Source organism: Psammomys obesus, unplaced genomic scaffold, assembly GCF_907164565.1.
Source record: "Psammomys obesus unplaced genomic scaffold, mPsaObe1.curated_primary_1811, whole genome shotgun sequence".
NCBI lineage: Eukaryota > Metazoa > Chordata > Mammalia > Rodentia > Muridae > Psammomys > Psammomys obesus.
Genome location: NW_026596085.1, coordinates 1,855,932 through 1,871,721, shown reverse-complemented (window position 1 = coordinate 1,871,721; position 15,790 = coordinate 1,855,932). Strand labels below are relative to the sequence as shown.

The 15,790-nt window shown below is 57.3% G+C and overlaps 1 protein-coding gene across 3 annotated transcripts in view; it reads right to left on the bottom strand.

Moving 5' to 3' along the window:
• Positions 1–3,390: 3,390 nt before the first annotated feature.
• The window catches only part of Nckap5l (NCK associated protein 5 like), a 35,973-nt gene continuing 23,573 nt past the window's right edge, over positions 3,391–15,790 (bottom strand). For 2 of the 3 annotated variants that reach the window (XM_055627222.1, XM_055627224.1), the window contains exons 3-13: positions 14,422–14,550; positions 13,979–14,047; positions 13,856–13,894; positions 13,255–13,374; positions 9,918–10,025; positions 6,421–9,008; positions 5,467–5,629; positions 5,214–5,295; positions 4,645–4,953; positions 4,420–4,562; positions 3,391–4,216 (exon numbers count right to left, since the gene is read on the bottom strand). In XM_055627222.1, the coding sequence (XP_055483197.1) occupies positions 4,007–4,216; positions 4,420–4,562; positions 4,645–4,953; positions 5,214–5,295; positions 5,467–5,629; positions 6,421–9,008; positions 9,918–10,025; positions 13,255–13,374; positions 13,856–13,894; positions 13,979–14,047; positions 14,422–14,532 (3,942 nt within the window). In that variant the 5' untranslated portion in view covers positions 14,533–14,550 and the 3' untranslated portion in view covers positions 3,391–4,006. Of the gene's footprint in view, positions 4,217–4,419; positions 4,563–4,644; positions 4,954–5,213; positions 5,296–5,466; positions 5,630–6,420; positions 9,009–9,917; positions 10,026–13,254; positions 13,375–13,855; positions 13,895–13,978; positions 14,048–14,421; positions 14,581–15,790 lie in introns of all 3 variants that reach the window. The other variant, XM_055627221.1, reaches the window with a different exon arrangement.

Here is a 15,790-nt window from a genome sequence, read left to right as displayed (position 1 = left end):
CCACAGCTTCCATGGCGAGTCTTTAAAGATTCTTTAATTTTTATTTTCTTTTAAGGGGCAGTTACAAGGGTAGGGGGAGGAAGGAGGAACTGGGAAATGAGTGGGGTTGGGTGCATGGTGTGAAATTCACAAAGAATCAGTAAAAAAATTATGAGAAGGCTTTATTATTACACTACTAATATAGAAGTCAGAGATAATTTGCAGGAGTCACTCTCCTCCCTGTGTGGGTTCCAGCGACTGAACTCAGGCCATCAGGCTGGTGGCCGGTGCCTTTACCCACTGAGCCACCTTGCTGGTTTGCCGTTTGTTCAGGACACTGGTCCAGCTGTGTTGCTCAGGCCGGCCGCAAACTTCTCGGCTCAAGTCATCTTCCTGCTTTAGCCTCCTGACTGGCTGGGACTGGATGTGCAGGGCCCTGAGCCAGGCCTAGGGGAATTTTGTTCAGTATTAACTCCTGATTTAGAGGTACCTTGGTCTGTGCACCGAAGGGCAGGAAACGAGCACCGTAGGTTTGACACGGTGGAGCAGAAGGACAAGCAGTGTGGGGAGTTCTCTGCACCACTGAAACGTTCATATACACGTATACACAGAAACGCCACCTGATGATACACTCCTAACTGTGGCTCTCTCACTGGTGGGGGGAGGCAGGAGGATCTGAGTCAACCTGAGCTGTACAGCAAGACTCTGTCTCAAACCCTAATAGTCATACAAACCACAATCTTAAAAAGATTAAGACGTTTCTTTTCTTGAGCTAACAAGATCCGCCTGCCCCTGCCTTCTGAGAGTGCTGGAATTAAAGGTGTGCACCACCACTTTCCAGCCTTTTCTTTTTCAAAATATTTTATTAATATATGTATTTTTTGAGATGGTTTCTTATAAAATAATATATATTTGTACATATTATCATATTGATATGTATATTTTCACTAAGTATATTTATGTGTGGGTTTACATGTGGAATCCAGACACCGTGCGGAGTGTGGGCCCAGGGCACCAAACTCAGGTTGTCAGGTGTGGTGGCAAGCGCCCTGACAAGCCCTGAGCGACGGGGCCTTATGTAGCTGAGGCTACATTTCGTAGCTCAGGAAGGCCTTAGTCCTGGCACGCTTGCCTCTGCCCCCAGGTGCTGAGGCGTTAACACGCCACGCCTGGCCTTTCTGAGCCAGGGTTTCTTTGTGTTGTCCTGGAACTCCCTCTGTAGACCAGGCTGCCTCAAATTCAAGAGATCTGCCTGCTTCTGCTTCCCAGGTGCAAGGATCAAAGGCGAGCCCCACCACACCCGGCCTTGCTTTCTTCACTAACACAGTCTCTTGCTGCACCTACAGCTCACCCTTTAACTAGACTGGCTACTTATCAAGCCCAGATATCTGCCTGCTTTTGCCTCCCTGGCCCCCAGTACGGGAGGTCACAGGCACACACCTTTAAGCCTGGCTTTTATGTAGGTGCTAACTATCTGAAATTAGGGTCCTTATGTTCCCACAGCAAGTACTGTACCTTGAAACTGGAGTTACTGGTGGTTGTGAAACAGCCCAAATTTGCATGTCTTTAATAAATGAAAGAAAGAAAGAAAGAAATAAAGAAAGAAAGAAAGAAAGAAAGAAAGAAAGAAAGAAAGAAAGAAAGGAAGGAAGGAAGAAAGAAAAGGTAGCCCCTTCTCTTAAATCAGATGTGCCCACAAGTACTTACTGTGAACTTGTGGCTTTGAGAGATGATTTATACACTTGAATTGATGTAATTCAATTAAATGATATGTAAATCAGAGAAGGTGGGCATCTAGAGTTTGCTGCAGAGCATAAAGTTGTTTTGTTTTTTTTTTTTGGTAAAGGAAACAAAACATACTATTTGCAGGGGAAAAAAAAAACTAGAAAAAAAAAGTAAAGAAAATAAAACCACTAGCAGCCCTGGGGAAAGCTCAGTTAACTTTTTGGGGGACTTCCTGCTAAGGAGAGGTGCCGGCGTGTGGAGCCTGAGCCCTGGGCGGGCTGTTGCCTTTATGGGGTGGGCAGGTGCTGGCAGCCTGAGCTTCCCGCTTGGGAAACCCAGCTGAGGTCTTGCGCCATGGGAAGACCAACACTCAGCCATTGTTCTCCGAAGAGTGAGGTCACAAGTTCAGAAGCAGCTGTTGCAGGCGACCAGGCGCTCTGGCCCCACCCAGACCAAGGACATTTTTATCGAAGCCTTCCTTTCTGTCTGGGTAACTGGGTTCCCTCAGCCTCAAACTCACCCACGTGTTCCCTCCCCCAAATTGTTTCCGCTGGGACTGGGTCCCCCAAATTGTCTCAGTTGTGGGTGGGCACAGTCACGTGGGCTACAGCTGACTGTATGGGACTAAAAGTCTGCAGAGGAGCGGGCACAACCGTGCAAGTAGGGCTGCCCCTGGGCACCGTGAGGCCCACACAGCTCTCCTGCCCGGAGACGTTTCTCCAGTCAACTCATACTGACCCAGGGACCAGGGTGGCACCTGGCATTTCCAAATTCCTGAGGGCAGTGCCCAGGGGCCTACTGACCAGACCCTGCGGGAATATGGACGGACCCTTTGGCCTGAGCTTTGAAGGGAAGACGACGAGACTCAAGCCCACCAAGCCAAACTCCTTTTCAGAAAAGAGTAGGATCCTGAAGGCTAACGCAGCTCTGACAGGAAATGATGTAATACACCAGGCTTAAGCCAGTAACAGGCCAAGAAACAAGCCAGGAGGACCCAGACTTCCTGTCCTAGGAAGAGGCATGACACGAGGTTGAACTCAGACAAGACTGCACCAGACCCTGCTTTGAGCGATGGCATCAACCAGATGTGAGGTGGCGCAGAAAGTAACTGGTTGGCCCCACCTGGCTCAGGCCACCTCACACACAGGCGAGGAAGCCTGAGGTGTGCCATGATCCGGTTTGGGATCGCAGGCTTTGGTGACGGAGAGCCTTGGCTTCTAGTCTGCTCCCAGGATGTGTGGGGCTGGTTTATGGGACAGCAGCTTGCTGTGTGGGCGTGGGAACACTGCTGCCGGCTCCTCCCCTTTCCGTCTGGGTAGTCGCTGGCTGTTGTGTCTTCATGCAAAGCCAGCCAGGCTGCTCTGAGCCGGCCCATCGCCCGCCTGGCACATGGAGGGTGTGAGGGTGCGATCACTGTCCTCTTCCCAGCTTTCTCTCCACGGCTGCCCAGCCTGTGCCCCACCTGACCCTGCACAGGAACATTCACCCAACCTCAGCTAAGCAGGGGCCTTTCACGAACCCCAAGCCACCTCCTAGGGGACTCTAGCCAGCAACCCTGGGGGAAGGGAGAGCACACAGCCTCTCAAGAGAACTTGGGGTTCCCTGGCCTACTTACCGGCCCTGGGGAAGTTATATAGAAGCCAGCAACGGAGCCAGAACGGAGCTGCTGCCACACAACAGTCATGGTGGGGAGAGGCCTCCATGTTTTATTGGGGATACTGCAGAAGCAGAGCAGCCGCTTTTCAACAACAGATAAATTAACCGCAGTGCGGGTAGGGTGTGGGGACTGGGTCAGGCGCTTATATATATATATATATATAAAAACAAAGATGAAGACAGACAAACAGACCCCAAGTCTTGGGGAAGGGAGGCAGCACCATTCAGACAGCAGGGAGGACCAGGGCAGAGAGAAGGCAACTTGTCCCCCCTCACCCCCAAACTCCACAAGCCTGGGCCTTCCAAAGTTGGCCCCATGGGGGCTTCGGGGCAGGGTTGCAGCCAGGTTGGGCAGAGGTGGCACAGCTGGCGGGCAGAAAGCCCAGCACCACAAGATGGCTCAGCCTGAAGTGGGAGCAAAGCAGCCTGGAGCCCCTGGTCCCTTAGAGAAGAGCCTCCTCGGGGTGAGTCCAGGGACCAGGGGTGGGGTCTCTCCCTGAGCTGAGTATGGTTGACGCATCCACAGCAGCGGTGGGGTGTGCCCAGGACCCCGCACCTTCTTATCAACCTTCTCCTGGGTCCCTTCAGATCAAGCCTCACTAGTCTGGGGACCCCAGCTCCAGAGGAACCGTGTGGCTGCATCGCCTCAGCCCTGACTCCCACAGGAGGACAGCGAGTCGTAGAGTGAGTCGCTTAGGGACTCCGAGGTCTCCAGGCCGGGGGCACCCCCACTGGCCACTCTGCCTTCCTCGCCCATGTCCGACGTGCTGGGGGTACGACTTCCCCCAAATGCTGGGCCCTGAGGCATGGGTGTGCGGCTGGGGTCCAGGCTCTGCTTCCGGTCCACAGGCAGGGCCTAAAGAAGAGGGACCTGCTCAGAGAGGCATCGAACACACACGGACTGCTGAGGGGGTCCACGGAGGCAGGGTTCTGGGGTGTAACGGGAGCCCTCTCCAGATGGGATGGGCGGGCAGGCTTATCGTCCTCATGCCTCTGGATGTGCTGGCTCTGCGGAGCCCCTCCCTCCACACGCCTTTCCTCTCCCTTCTGTTAGCTCACCACGGGGGTCCTAGGGAGTCCCTGCAGTTGTCGGGGTGGGCACAGGAAGGTGTCACCAGAGTTGCAGGCCGCTCTGGTGTTCGGGAAGGTCCAGTTCTTGGCCAGCTGGACGGGTGGGGGAGGGCCTGGGTCTTCACAGGGGTCTGTCCAGAAGAAGGGGAGCATCAGCGGCCCAGCTCTAAAGATGCTCGTAGGACCGTCCTCCCGCCGGCCCGGGATGCTTACCATCAGGGCAGGTCTGATGGCTTCGGTGGCCTGGTGGAGCGGTGAGCAATCCGGGGAAGGCTGGCATGCTGGGGTGCCGTCCGCTCACCAGCAGCTCCTCTATGCCTGGCACCTCCCGCTCCAGTGTGTGGGCACGGCGAGGGACTTTGGTGAGGGCTGCAGGCCGAGCTGGGGGTGCCCCTGGCGGGGGCTCCAGACGCAGAGACTTGGTCTTCGGGAGATTCTTGCTGGGGGCTCCACTGCTGCCGTGGTCTGGGGGCGGGAAGGTCCCGATGCCACTGTCCAAGGTTCGAGTCAAGGAGCCACAGGCTGCGGGGGAGGGGACACACACAAGCATGAGGCCCAGGCCCTCTGCTCCCTCTCCCGGCTGCAGGCCATCCAGGTCTTCCTGCTCAAAAGGCTCGTCCCACAGAACTCACCCGACCCAGACAACTCTCCCTCGCCCTCAGCTTGGCACGCGTGCCTCTAAGGACATGGAGAATTACGCGGGGACCAAGACTCGCATCCCCAACAGCCAGGCCGGGCACTGCCGTGGCAACAGGAGTGAAGTGGGAAGGGACCCTGCTGACCTGTGAAGTGTGCCGTGGAGACCGGCTCGGCCAGACTGTCCTCTGAAGGCATCTCTTCCCGCCTGCCTGGCTCACTGCTGGGCTGTGCGGGTGCAGGAGAGGGACAGCTCAGACAGGCAAGGGAGTGGCCAGGCCAGGGCCTCCCGGAGCCCCCTGCAGAGCCTCTGGAGGTGTGGGAGGCCAGGCAGCACATACTAAGCGGACCAGGAGGGACGAGCCAGGCCCTCGACGCGGCCTCTGCTCAAGAACTTACCTTTCCAGACGGTTTTCCGCAGCCCTGAAGGGGGCCTACCAAACCATTCCGGGGCCCACAGGCAGGCCAGGGGCTCTTGGGGTCGGCGGACACTGGCTGAAAATCCCCATACTCAGGCCTGGGCTCCCGCCAGCTCTTGGGGGCCAGCTCCTTGCCATCCACCCTAGGGACAACAGCACAAGGGAAGAGAGGGAAGTGGTGTCCAGCGGCTGCTAAGGTCCAGACTTAGCTGGAGTCTCTCAAGGCTTCAGGTGTTGAAATGTACTGTTCCTAATGAGGTATTAGGATGGAAATGCTGCTGAGCAGCCGAGGCAGAGGCAGGCGGAGCTCTAATTGAGGCCAGCTTGGTCTACAGAGGGTCTCAGGCCAGCCTGCACACTGAGACTCCGTCTCAGTCCAACAAAAGTTGTAGTACCTTTCCGGAAGTGACTGCTGACTTTCCAAGAGGGGCACCCTGACAGGGCCATACACCACTCCCTGGCATTTCACGGTACTCCGGTGACCGCAGGGCTCTGGGAGCCAAAGGCAATCCCTACACGTGGCCTCTGGATCTCTAGAACCACAGGCCAAAACGAACCACTTTACAAAAGTAGTTATGTCTTAGATACACATTAAATTAACGAAGGAGCCAGGCGGTCAAGGCGCACTCCTCTAATCCCAGCGCTTGGGAGGCAGAGGCAGACAGATCTCTGAAGGTTCGAGGCCACCCTGGTTGGAAAAGCTAGTCCAGGACAGCCAAAAGAGTACACAGAGAAACTGTGTCTGGACAAAACCAAAACCATGACTCCATTTAGTGGTAGGAGTCAAAGGGAATCTTTTTTGGCTCTCTCCTGAGACGGACTTTTACTAGTCTGGTTAGGAAGCAGCATCAGGGCTGCAGGGGCAAGACATCATGTCAAAAGAGAGCTACTCTCTCCCAGGTAGACAGCAGCCAGGTCAGCACCCGGCTCTCACCTGTTCAACAGCTGCTGCATGAAGGTGTCTGCACCCTGACACATGCCGGCCAGCTGACCCTGCATCTGCCCCAGCCCTGAGCTGGGCACTGTGGCTGGGGCGGCAGGCCGTGGGCGGGCTCTGCTGCTCAGGTAGGCCTTCTCTTCCTCCAGTGCCCGACGCAGGTCCTCCGCCTTCGCCATCAGCTTGGAGATGTTGAGGCTCTCAGCCTCCAGCTTCCGGGCTTCTGTCTTGACTTCCTTCCGGAGCGGGGAGCCCCCGCCAGCTCCGTCCTTGTTCTTGGCAGCCTCTGTGCGACGGTTCAGAGCTGGCAGCTTGCTCTTTTTAAGGCCAAACCAGCTGGCGATGCTGCTGGTGTTGCGGTGCTTGGCCTCAGAGCCGGGAGCCCGTTCCTGACCTTGAAGGCGCAGTACGTTCTCCTCGATGCCCTTCATCACCTTCTCCTCGATGGCCGAGTGTGGCACTGGCCCTTCCGGGCCCTGGCTTGGCTCGGTGGAGCCGGGGACTGGGGATGTAGGCTGGCCAACTGTGCTGCCACAGTCTGCCCAGGGTGGGCCCTTCCCTTTGTCTGCCTTGGAGGGCTCCTTGGTGCCCATGGGTGCCACGGGGCGGGGTACCACCTTGGTGGGTGACTTGGAGGGTAGCTTTGTCGGGCTGCTGTGAGGGCTCTTGGGCTTGCCCAGGCTAGGGGCTGAGGTTGGCACTTTTGCAGGCGTGCGGGGCATCTGGGGACACAGCGCCCCCGCTAGCCGGCTCTTGGCCAGCTCTACTTTGGTGAGGCAGCTCCTTGGTGAGGCAGGCTCCAGGTCCACACGAGCACCCATGGAATGGGAAGAGTAGACTCTGGCACCAGGGTCTGGAAGTCCAGGGTCCTGCTGCTTCAGGCTGCTCGTGCCTAAGGCCACCGCTCCCCGCAAGATGCCCTTAGCTTCTGGCTGCTCAAGAGGCCTCGTGGTGGGAGGCCTGTCTCCAGTACTCTCGCCTGCCCGCCCTAGCGCCCTGGCCTTCTCAGTGCTTGGCCGGGCTGGCATTCCGTTCCTTTCTGGACCCGGAAGCCCCTCGGGGCCCGTCTTCAGTTTTCCAAGGGCTGCCAATCTGTCCCGAAGAGGTGTGTGGCTCGGGTCACCAGGTCGCCGCCCCGATCCCTGGCCAGGCTTCTTGGATGAGCCGCCTGGGGTCCTGCGGCCAGGATGGGGAGACTCGGGGCCTGCCTTGTCCAGACCCTTCTCCTGGGGGCTCCCATAGGGGCAGGGTTCTGGGAGGCCAGGGCTAGGGGCGCCAGGGCTCCTGAGGACCTCAGGGGGCTGGGGTACCTCCAGAGTCAGCTGGGAGTAGGTGGGCACCTGCAGCGGGGATGGAGGTGGCTCTGGGGAAGAACCCCTGAAGGTGCCCCGGGAAAGATCCAGGATTTTCTCAAGGCAGGGAGACACCGCAGGTCCTGGAGACAGTGAAGTGGACACGGCTGACTGGGAGGGTCTGAGCTGCACAGAGTCTGGGATGGCAGAGCAGGGGGAAGGGCTGCTGGGCAGGCCCTGTGGCCCCTCTGGAGACAGCTCTCCACCACCCAGGCCCCTGCGGGCCAGCAGCGGGGAGGGGCTGCCATCTGAACCACTGTTGCGACAAGGGATTCGAGAACTCCGAGGGAGCTGGGGACTGAGTTGGGGGCCTCCTGGGCTGGGGACCTTCTCTGAGGGTGGAGGCAGCTTGAGAAACTTGAGACCTCTGGCTGGAGAGGGCAGAAGGGGTCCCTGGGCTTCCCCTGGAGAAGCGGGCACGATTTGGAGCTTGCTTTTCACCTGAGATGAAGAGTGGGGGTGGCCCGGCCGTGAGCCCAGAGGGGCGTCCCCTGCACCCATGAACATGCTGAGGAATGGAAGGGGCCCCTGGCCCTCTGAGGTAGCACCAAAGCCCAGCCTGGTGGCCTCGGGGGCGCTCCCACCCCAAGCTGACTTTGGGAGGCCTTTGGACTTGGACACCTGTGGGGATCCTGGATCTGGTGAGGATGGCTTCCCAGCACCCGGGTAGTCGCCACTGAGGGGGCCCGTCGCCCCAGCCAGGAAAGCCTGGAGGTAAGTCTCTGTGTCCTCGAGGAGTTGGCCCAGATTTAACTGCTTGTGGGCCAGCGCCCCTAGCAGGGTGTCGGGGCTAGGGGCCTCATCGGGGTCACCTGCTTCGTCGGAGGAAGAAGAGGAGCTGGGGCCCTGGGCTGGAGGGGGGGTGCTGCTGGGGGCCCAGGGCTGCCTGATACCTTCTTCTTCCCCAGAGCCCCCTAAGAGGCGTCCCCAGTGCAGCAGAGCTCCTAGGCCCCCAGGACCGAGCAGCAGGTGTGGTGCCCAGGGCGAGGGTTCAGGCTGCGGTGGGCCACAGAGCTCGCCGTTGATGGGCTCTGGGGAGCTGGGGCCCTGGCCTGTGGACCGCCACGGGGTGGCAGGTGAGCACAAGAGCAAAGGGTCGGTCTCTTCCAAGGCTCGCAGCACCTCTAAAATCTGCGCTTTCTTCCGAAGAAACGGGGACAGGGCGTCCAGCGCTGGGGATGGAGTGGCCGGGGGACCTGGGCCTCCTGGCCGCAACTGCTGCTCCCAGCACACCTGGGGGGTGGGGGATAGGCATGAGGAGGAGCCTGTGTGGCCATGTGAGCCCAGGCCTTAAGATGAACACATTCATGAACATATTCCACGGACACTCCAGCCTGGCCCTGTGTGTCCCATAAGTGAACCCACGGCTCTTGGGATATGTCGGCTTCCTCAGGGATTGGAGCCCTGCTTAGCTGTTGTCCTCACACTCAGAGTAGACTGGCTTCCCCGAGTGCAGTCTCCCATCCCGCTACTCGCGTACTGCCAGCCTGAGCAGCTACAGTTCTGACTTGTGCGCTTGTTCTAGGATGGAGGGAGGTCTGCCTGTTTTTTTCTGGCTCCAGAAAGAGCAAGTTGAAAAAGAGGGTGTACCACAGCTGAGACCTAAGTCACTCATGGCGGGCAAGCCCGGGCCTTCCCCAGTCAGAGAGCTGACCGGCAGGCAGCAGCTCAAGGGGCCTGGGATGTTCCCCAGCCCATTCTTGGACAGCAGGTTAACTCCATGTGCTCTGGAGTCAGGGTGTATCAGGCCCAGCTCCACGTGGGAGCTCTTACGTGACCTTCAGCAAGTCCTCTGACCTCTAAGTTTCATGGTATCGGTGTCGGCTGGTAAGTAAGATAATGTGCCCATGTTCAGCCATGTAAGATGTAAGAGCCCAACGGGGCCCTGCTGGACAGGGAAGAGTCTGCACGTGTGCCCTGTGACTCCTGCTGCATGACTTCATACATCTGCCATGGCTGGGGGGTGGGGTGGGGCTTGTTTTGCTCGGTGTGGGGCCGACAGCCGAGTGCTCACATTTCCAGCCTGGACAGGCATCTCCCCACAGGAAACGGCCCTTCCCCTGAGACTCGGTAAGCAGCAGCAGCAGCAGCAGCGGCACCTTAAGCCAGTGGGACACAAACCCCAATGCCCGCTCCTCCTACCTCTCTTTGCCCAGCACAGTGTCCTAAGGGTGGGACAGGTCCCTCAGCAGCACTTGGGGATGGCGAGGCTGCCGGTTCTGCCGGTGGCTGCAGCGGCGTGCGCGGGATCTGTGGACAGAGTGGAGAGGTGGTCGTCACTGGCCCTCACAGAGCCAGGCACTCCGACCCACTGTGCCCCTCCAGGGATATCTCCTGGCCCTCCTGGCCCTCACCGTTGCCCTTTCGCTGATAAGGTAACCCTAAAAACCAGAAATGATCTGGGGACAGTGTAAGTCTGGGAGGCCTGGGACTAGATTAGTACAGAGGGCCTGGGCTGGGAGAGGTGGCCCAGGCCCAGGGGACAGCAGCAGGTCTAACCCAGTGTGCCTATCTTGGCACCAGCACTATGTTTTACTAGACAAAACCACCACGAAGGTCTCTTGCTGTTCTGAGCCCCTAGGACTTGAGAATGCAGAGATGGAAAATGCAGACCTGCCCAGTGCTCAGGAGGCAGAGGCAGAGGCAGAGGCAGACGCAGGTGGATCTCTGTGAGTTCAAGGCCAGCCTGGTCTATAGAGTTCCAGGACAGCCAGGGCTACATAGAGAAACGCTTGAAGAACCAAACCAAACCAACCAGTCAAAAACAAAACAAAACAAAACAAAAACAAAACAAAACAAAAAAACCAGGCCCAGTGGCATGCCCTTGTTCCCTCCAGCCTGCAGTTAGCAAAAGGCCAGTAACAGGCCTTTCTCCTTTCCTGTGTCCCTCCAGGACAAGGTGGACAGAATCCGAGGATGTCACACGCAAGGCTGACCTCTCCTGTGCATGGTCACACGGACACAGACACAAGCACCCGTGGGAAGGCAGACAGCTGTCATTCTGTGTCCCCCACAGTCTCAGGTGGAGCATCTACTCTCAAGACTCTCCGAGGCTTGTGTGTGACCCCAGGCTTCCTAGGTTGCACATCACTTGGCCCTTGAGAAGTTGACTTTTTGCATGTTAAATGGGAACTAGTCAGCTTTAACCCTTCACTCACCCTCGTTTTGAACCCGTCGCCTCTGGGCCTCACCTTTGGCCATCTGCAGCCCAGATTTTCTCACTTGTGGCTGGGACAGTGCCCACCATTCCAATGAGTCCCCTGGACCCTGTTCTGTGGCTTTTTGCACAAAGGAGCTAACACATCCTTTTCCAAAAATGCTTCTGCGCTGTGAAGCTTCCTTCCAGGCCTTGTCTACTGGAGCTCTACCTCTCTAGCTCGTGGACTCTTCAGTCAGCAGCTCCAGCTTGTGTTCCTCACCCTTTGTCACACACCCTTAACCTAACCAAGCTGCCCGCATGCCACCATGTAGGTGCTCTTTCCATGGGGATCCCTTCTCCACGGCCATCTATCACCCTTTGTCAGGCTCCTTCCAACCCACAGGACCCAACAGGTCCAATGTTGCTTCCTTACAGGAACCTTAAGTCTGTCTGCGCCTATGTGTGTGCTCGTGCGCTCGTGCACATGAGCACGCTCATGCATGCATGTGGGTGCTTGTCCTTAGGAATCATCTGCCTTGTTTTCTTGAGACAGGCTTCAGGGCTGGAGAGACGGCTCAGAGGTTAAGAGCACTGGCTGCTCTTCCAGAGGTCCTGAGTTCAACTCCCAGCAACCCACATGGTGGCTCACAGCCATCTATAGTGAGATCTGGGGCCCTCTTCTGGCGTGCAGGCCTACATGCCCACAGAGACAGGGTTCATCCCTGGGATGGGGCCCAGTGAGTGGGCTTGGGTGGGCGGCCAGTGAGCCCTTGACATCTTCCTGCCTCCATCTCCCCAGTGTGCAGAGCACCACATCCCGGACTCTCCATGAGGTGTTAGGGATTAAACACAAGCCCTACCATCTGCGAGACAAGCACTCTCCCCCTGAATAAGCCGTCCTCTTGGGCCGCCCAGCCCTCCTTGCCCTGCCACACCTGACTGAGGCATAGCTGTCCACTGAAGGCCTCCTAGCCGTCCCAGCCTCCCAAGGCCACACTCCCCCTGCTCAGGAACACCCTCAGGGCCTAGAGATTCACTTCAGTTCCTCAGGCCTCCACAAAGGCGTGGATCCCAAGGAAAGCTTTGTGTCCACTCAATGGAGCTTTCAACTCTCTACGAGTCACATTAGCACTGAACTGCTACTTACTGACTTTCTGTGAACCAAGCACTATGTACCATCTCATTTAATCCTTGCAAGGATGTGTAACATCCATTTATAAGGGAAAAACCTATAGTTTATATGGTTTGATACTGTGGCCAAAGTCACGCTCTGATAAAAAGCAGTTCAGCAGAAACCCAACTCCCATTTCTTTGAGGCAAGGTTTGTAATTTGGAGGAGAGACCTACTGGACCAAACCCTGAGTGGCCCCAGAGTTTGGGTTTTGAAAAGAGTGAGCCAAGGTTGCTCTCGGGTGTCCATCAGTCACTGGAATGGAGGGGCCTGGCTATGGCTAGGCCTCTCAGGGGTTTTGGGCGCAGGGCAGGGAGAACTGCAGGCTCCTCTGCTGCCTGGGACCCCCTTCCAGGGTTCAGACACCAGGTTGGATTATCCAGACAGACATGGCTCTGCACCTCCCTGCTAAAGCTTCTCTCCTTGTCCTGATGGGATGGGGGTGGGGCTGGCTGTCCTCACAACCTGCTGCTCTCCTTCACTTCCAGGCCACCCTTCTGTGTCTTACTTCATCCTTGGGGCTCCTGACAGAGTGACATCCGTGACAACTCAAGCCAGGACTCATTCCCAGAGCCTCCCAGTGTTCCCAGGGCAGCAGGGTCCAGGCTGCCAGCAGGAACCAGCGCCTGAGCAGGCACAAGCCAGGGTGCAGCTGTGCACATCCGGTGACCAGGGTCAAGTGCCTTGCTTGTCCTCTGTGACACGGAGCTCGGGCTCCTTATGCTTAGCCCTGCCCCATCCCTGGCTAGGAAGAAGCCACGTCAGTGGCCACAGGGGCCTCTAGGGAGCTGGAAATATCTGCATTTGCAGCCTCCACCCAACTTCCCACACGAGGCAGGAGCGCATGCCAACTTTCTCTGTTAGTAAGAAGGGGTACACTGGGAATGGAGGCCAGGCTTCTCATCCAAGTAGCTGACGCAGGAGGACTATCCCAAGTTTAAGGCCAGCCAGGGCTGCAGACCCTGTCCTCCTCCAACAACAAAAATGCTGTCCGGCTGAGGAGGGAAAAGCTGGGAGGAGGGTGACAGCTAAGTCTGTAGAGGACTCAGAGTCTTCCCTTGGCTAATGTGCAAGCCTGTTAGTCTGTTAGGCCTTCCCCACACAGCCACGGGCCCTGTGCTGAGGACAGATCACACCCTGCCCTGTGAGGTGAGCTGCACTGTGCCCACCTGAGGAAGGGAGCTGGCCGTGAGCTGCAGCTTCTGCTGCAACAGAGCGCTCAGCATCTGGTTCTGCCGCTCCAGGTCGAACACCATCTTCTTCAGCTTGATGCACTCCTCCCGCAGGTCCTGTCCGCCCCGGAGGCAAGGGAGTAAAGGTGAGGAGGCGGGAGAGGGACAGTAAGATGACCAGACTTCCCGCCCCAGCCAGCTGCATCCACAGCTGCAGCCTCTGGGGACGAGGGTTTACTATCCTAATGGGTGGTAAAGGCCAGCCTCCGTCACTTCCACCACTGCTGGAGCCAGCTTCCTTAGAAACCATGTCCAGAGAAGGCCCAGATAAGACCTGGGAGACCCTGAAGTCGAAGTGACCCATGGAACATTTCAAGGCCACTTAGACTCACAGCATCACTACTGCTTTAGAGGCCACCACAGCCTCAAGAAACCACCTAGGCTCAGGGTGAGGAAGGGCACCGAGTCCAGATCAAAGTTCAGAGTTCAGGCTTGACTGGCAGGCCTCTGGAGTGCTAGGACAGGGCCTCCTGACTGTGCCCTGGCACTACCGTGGGGCACTGGGTGGGAGTGCGAGGCACTTCCTGAATCCACTCACCTTCTGGTTCAGCAGTGCCTGCACCACGTGGTTGGCAACCTGGGGACAGAGGGGGGTGCTGAGCTGAGGAGCTGGGTCCACCCACCCTCATCGCCAGCACCGTCCTTTGGCACACCCACAGACCTCATCCAGGCAGCGTTCGTAAGTCTCCCGCTGGTTCTCATTGGCCTGGGCAAGTGCTGAGTTCTCTGCCTGTGGGGGTGAGATGAAAAAGGGAAGCTCTGAGGCTCATTCGTGCCCTGGGAGAGAGGGAGGCAGAGTGGACAAGCTTTGCCTTGTCCATCAGTCTGGGGCCTGAGTCATCTGACTGTTTTATCTAGTAGAATCTGGGACCACCGCTCTCCCTGGAGCCGAGAGGGCTAGAAAGGTGGGGAGAGAGACACTTGGGATACAGGCTGGTTCACCTTTGTGCCACCCAGTGAAGAAAAAGGGCTTCTCAGGGGAACTCTACTGAAGAAATGCCCACGCTTCTCTGGCCTGGCAAGCCTTCTCCACACTGAGCTCGGGGGTGGGCGCCCTGCCTCCCCTCCGCCCAGCACCATGCACACCCTATGGGCACCAGGTACCTCCAGCTCCCGAAGTCGGTGCAGAAGCTCCTGGCAGGTGCTGAGCTCCATGCTGGCGCTGTCACCAGCCGCTGGCCTCAGGTTTCCGGGGCCTCCCACCGGCTGTTCCATGACCTTGGGTGTCAGGGCCTGGGAACAAGAGAGTGAAGCCCTGGCAGGCTACTCCCAGGCAAGAAGAGAAAGGCAGGAGGAGGACTGAGAAAAGCCCTTGGTGACCTCTGCTACACCAGAGACAATGCAACAACTCAAGGTCAGGCTGGGTGACTCAGTTGTTCTTCCCGTCCTGGGACAGAGGCTGTGCCTACAGAAACCCCAGCTCTTGTGCATAGCCTGCACAGGGCCCAAGACCCCAAAATCTAGGATCCGTCACACAACGGGAAGCCAATCATCTGTCCTGCGACTCACTGTCTCTGTTTATGAAATTACACCAGCTTCAACTGATTTTACTCACTGCTGACACCTAAGTCTGCCTAGAGGATCTGAAAAGTAAAGATGGTCCGAGTATATGGCTCAGCAATTATGCGCGCTGACTGCTCTTCCAGAGGACCCAGATTCGGTTCCCAGCACCCACTCAGCAGCTGTGCATTGTCTCCTCCTGGATACAATCCCGTGTGCTTCCAATATTCCCTCTTCTGGCTCCAAATGACCCAGGCATCCCAAGAGAACTTCAAAGGCTGCCACGGAGGGCAGTGGGTCCACTCACTTCTGCTGGTACCTCTTGATGCCAAAGCAGCCTGGCCAGGTCCTTCTGTTGTTCCTTAGTCTCTTTAGCCCAGTTTCTGCCTGATGCTGCTCCCGGCAGTGCTATAACAGTCCCCTGACCCAGGCTGTTAGCTTCTGAGCACAGGGGTACAACTCTTCCTTCCCTGCCCAAGCTCACTCTTTCTCTGTGCAATCTGACATGCAGGGGACAGTTGAAGATGAAGCTCGGCTCCCCTGGACCACACAGGTCCAGCAGAGCTCTAGCTGCCACTGAGCTACGTGGTCCTCCTATCAATGAGGCTCTTGTCATTGCTGTTAGCTTGAAATGACAAGCCTCCGTGTTTCATCCTTGAGCCTGAAATGTTCCCAGTGGGCTCGTCTTAGCACACATTCCCCACCAAGCGGCAGCCACCTGTAAGACCTTCAGTCTCTGAGCTTATGCCCCAGCTCCCTGGCCAGTAGGCTGCAAATGGTTTTTACCTCATACTTTGGCCACCATAGACAAAGTCACTTTCCACTGTCTTCCCGCTAAGCTGCTTCTCTCAGAAATTTTGGGCACAGTGACACAGGACAGTGGGTGACAGAGGACAGTGGGAGATGACACAGGACAGTGGGGGATGACACAGGACAGTGGGTGACACAGGACAGTGGGGGATGACACAGGACA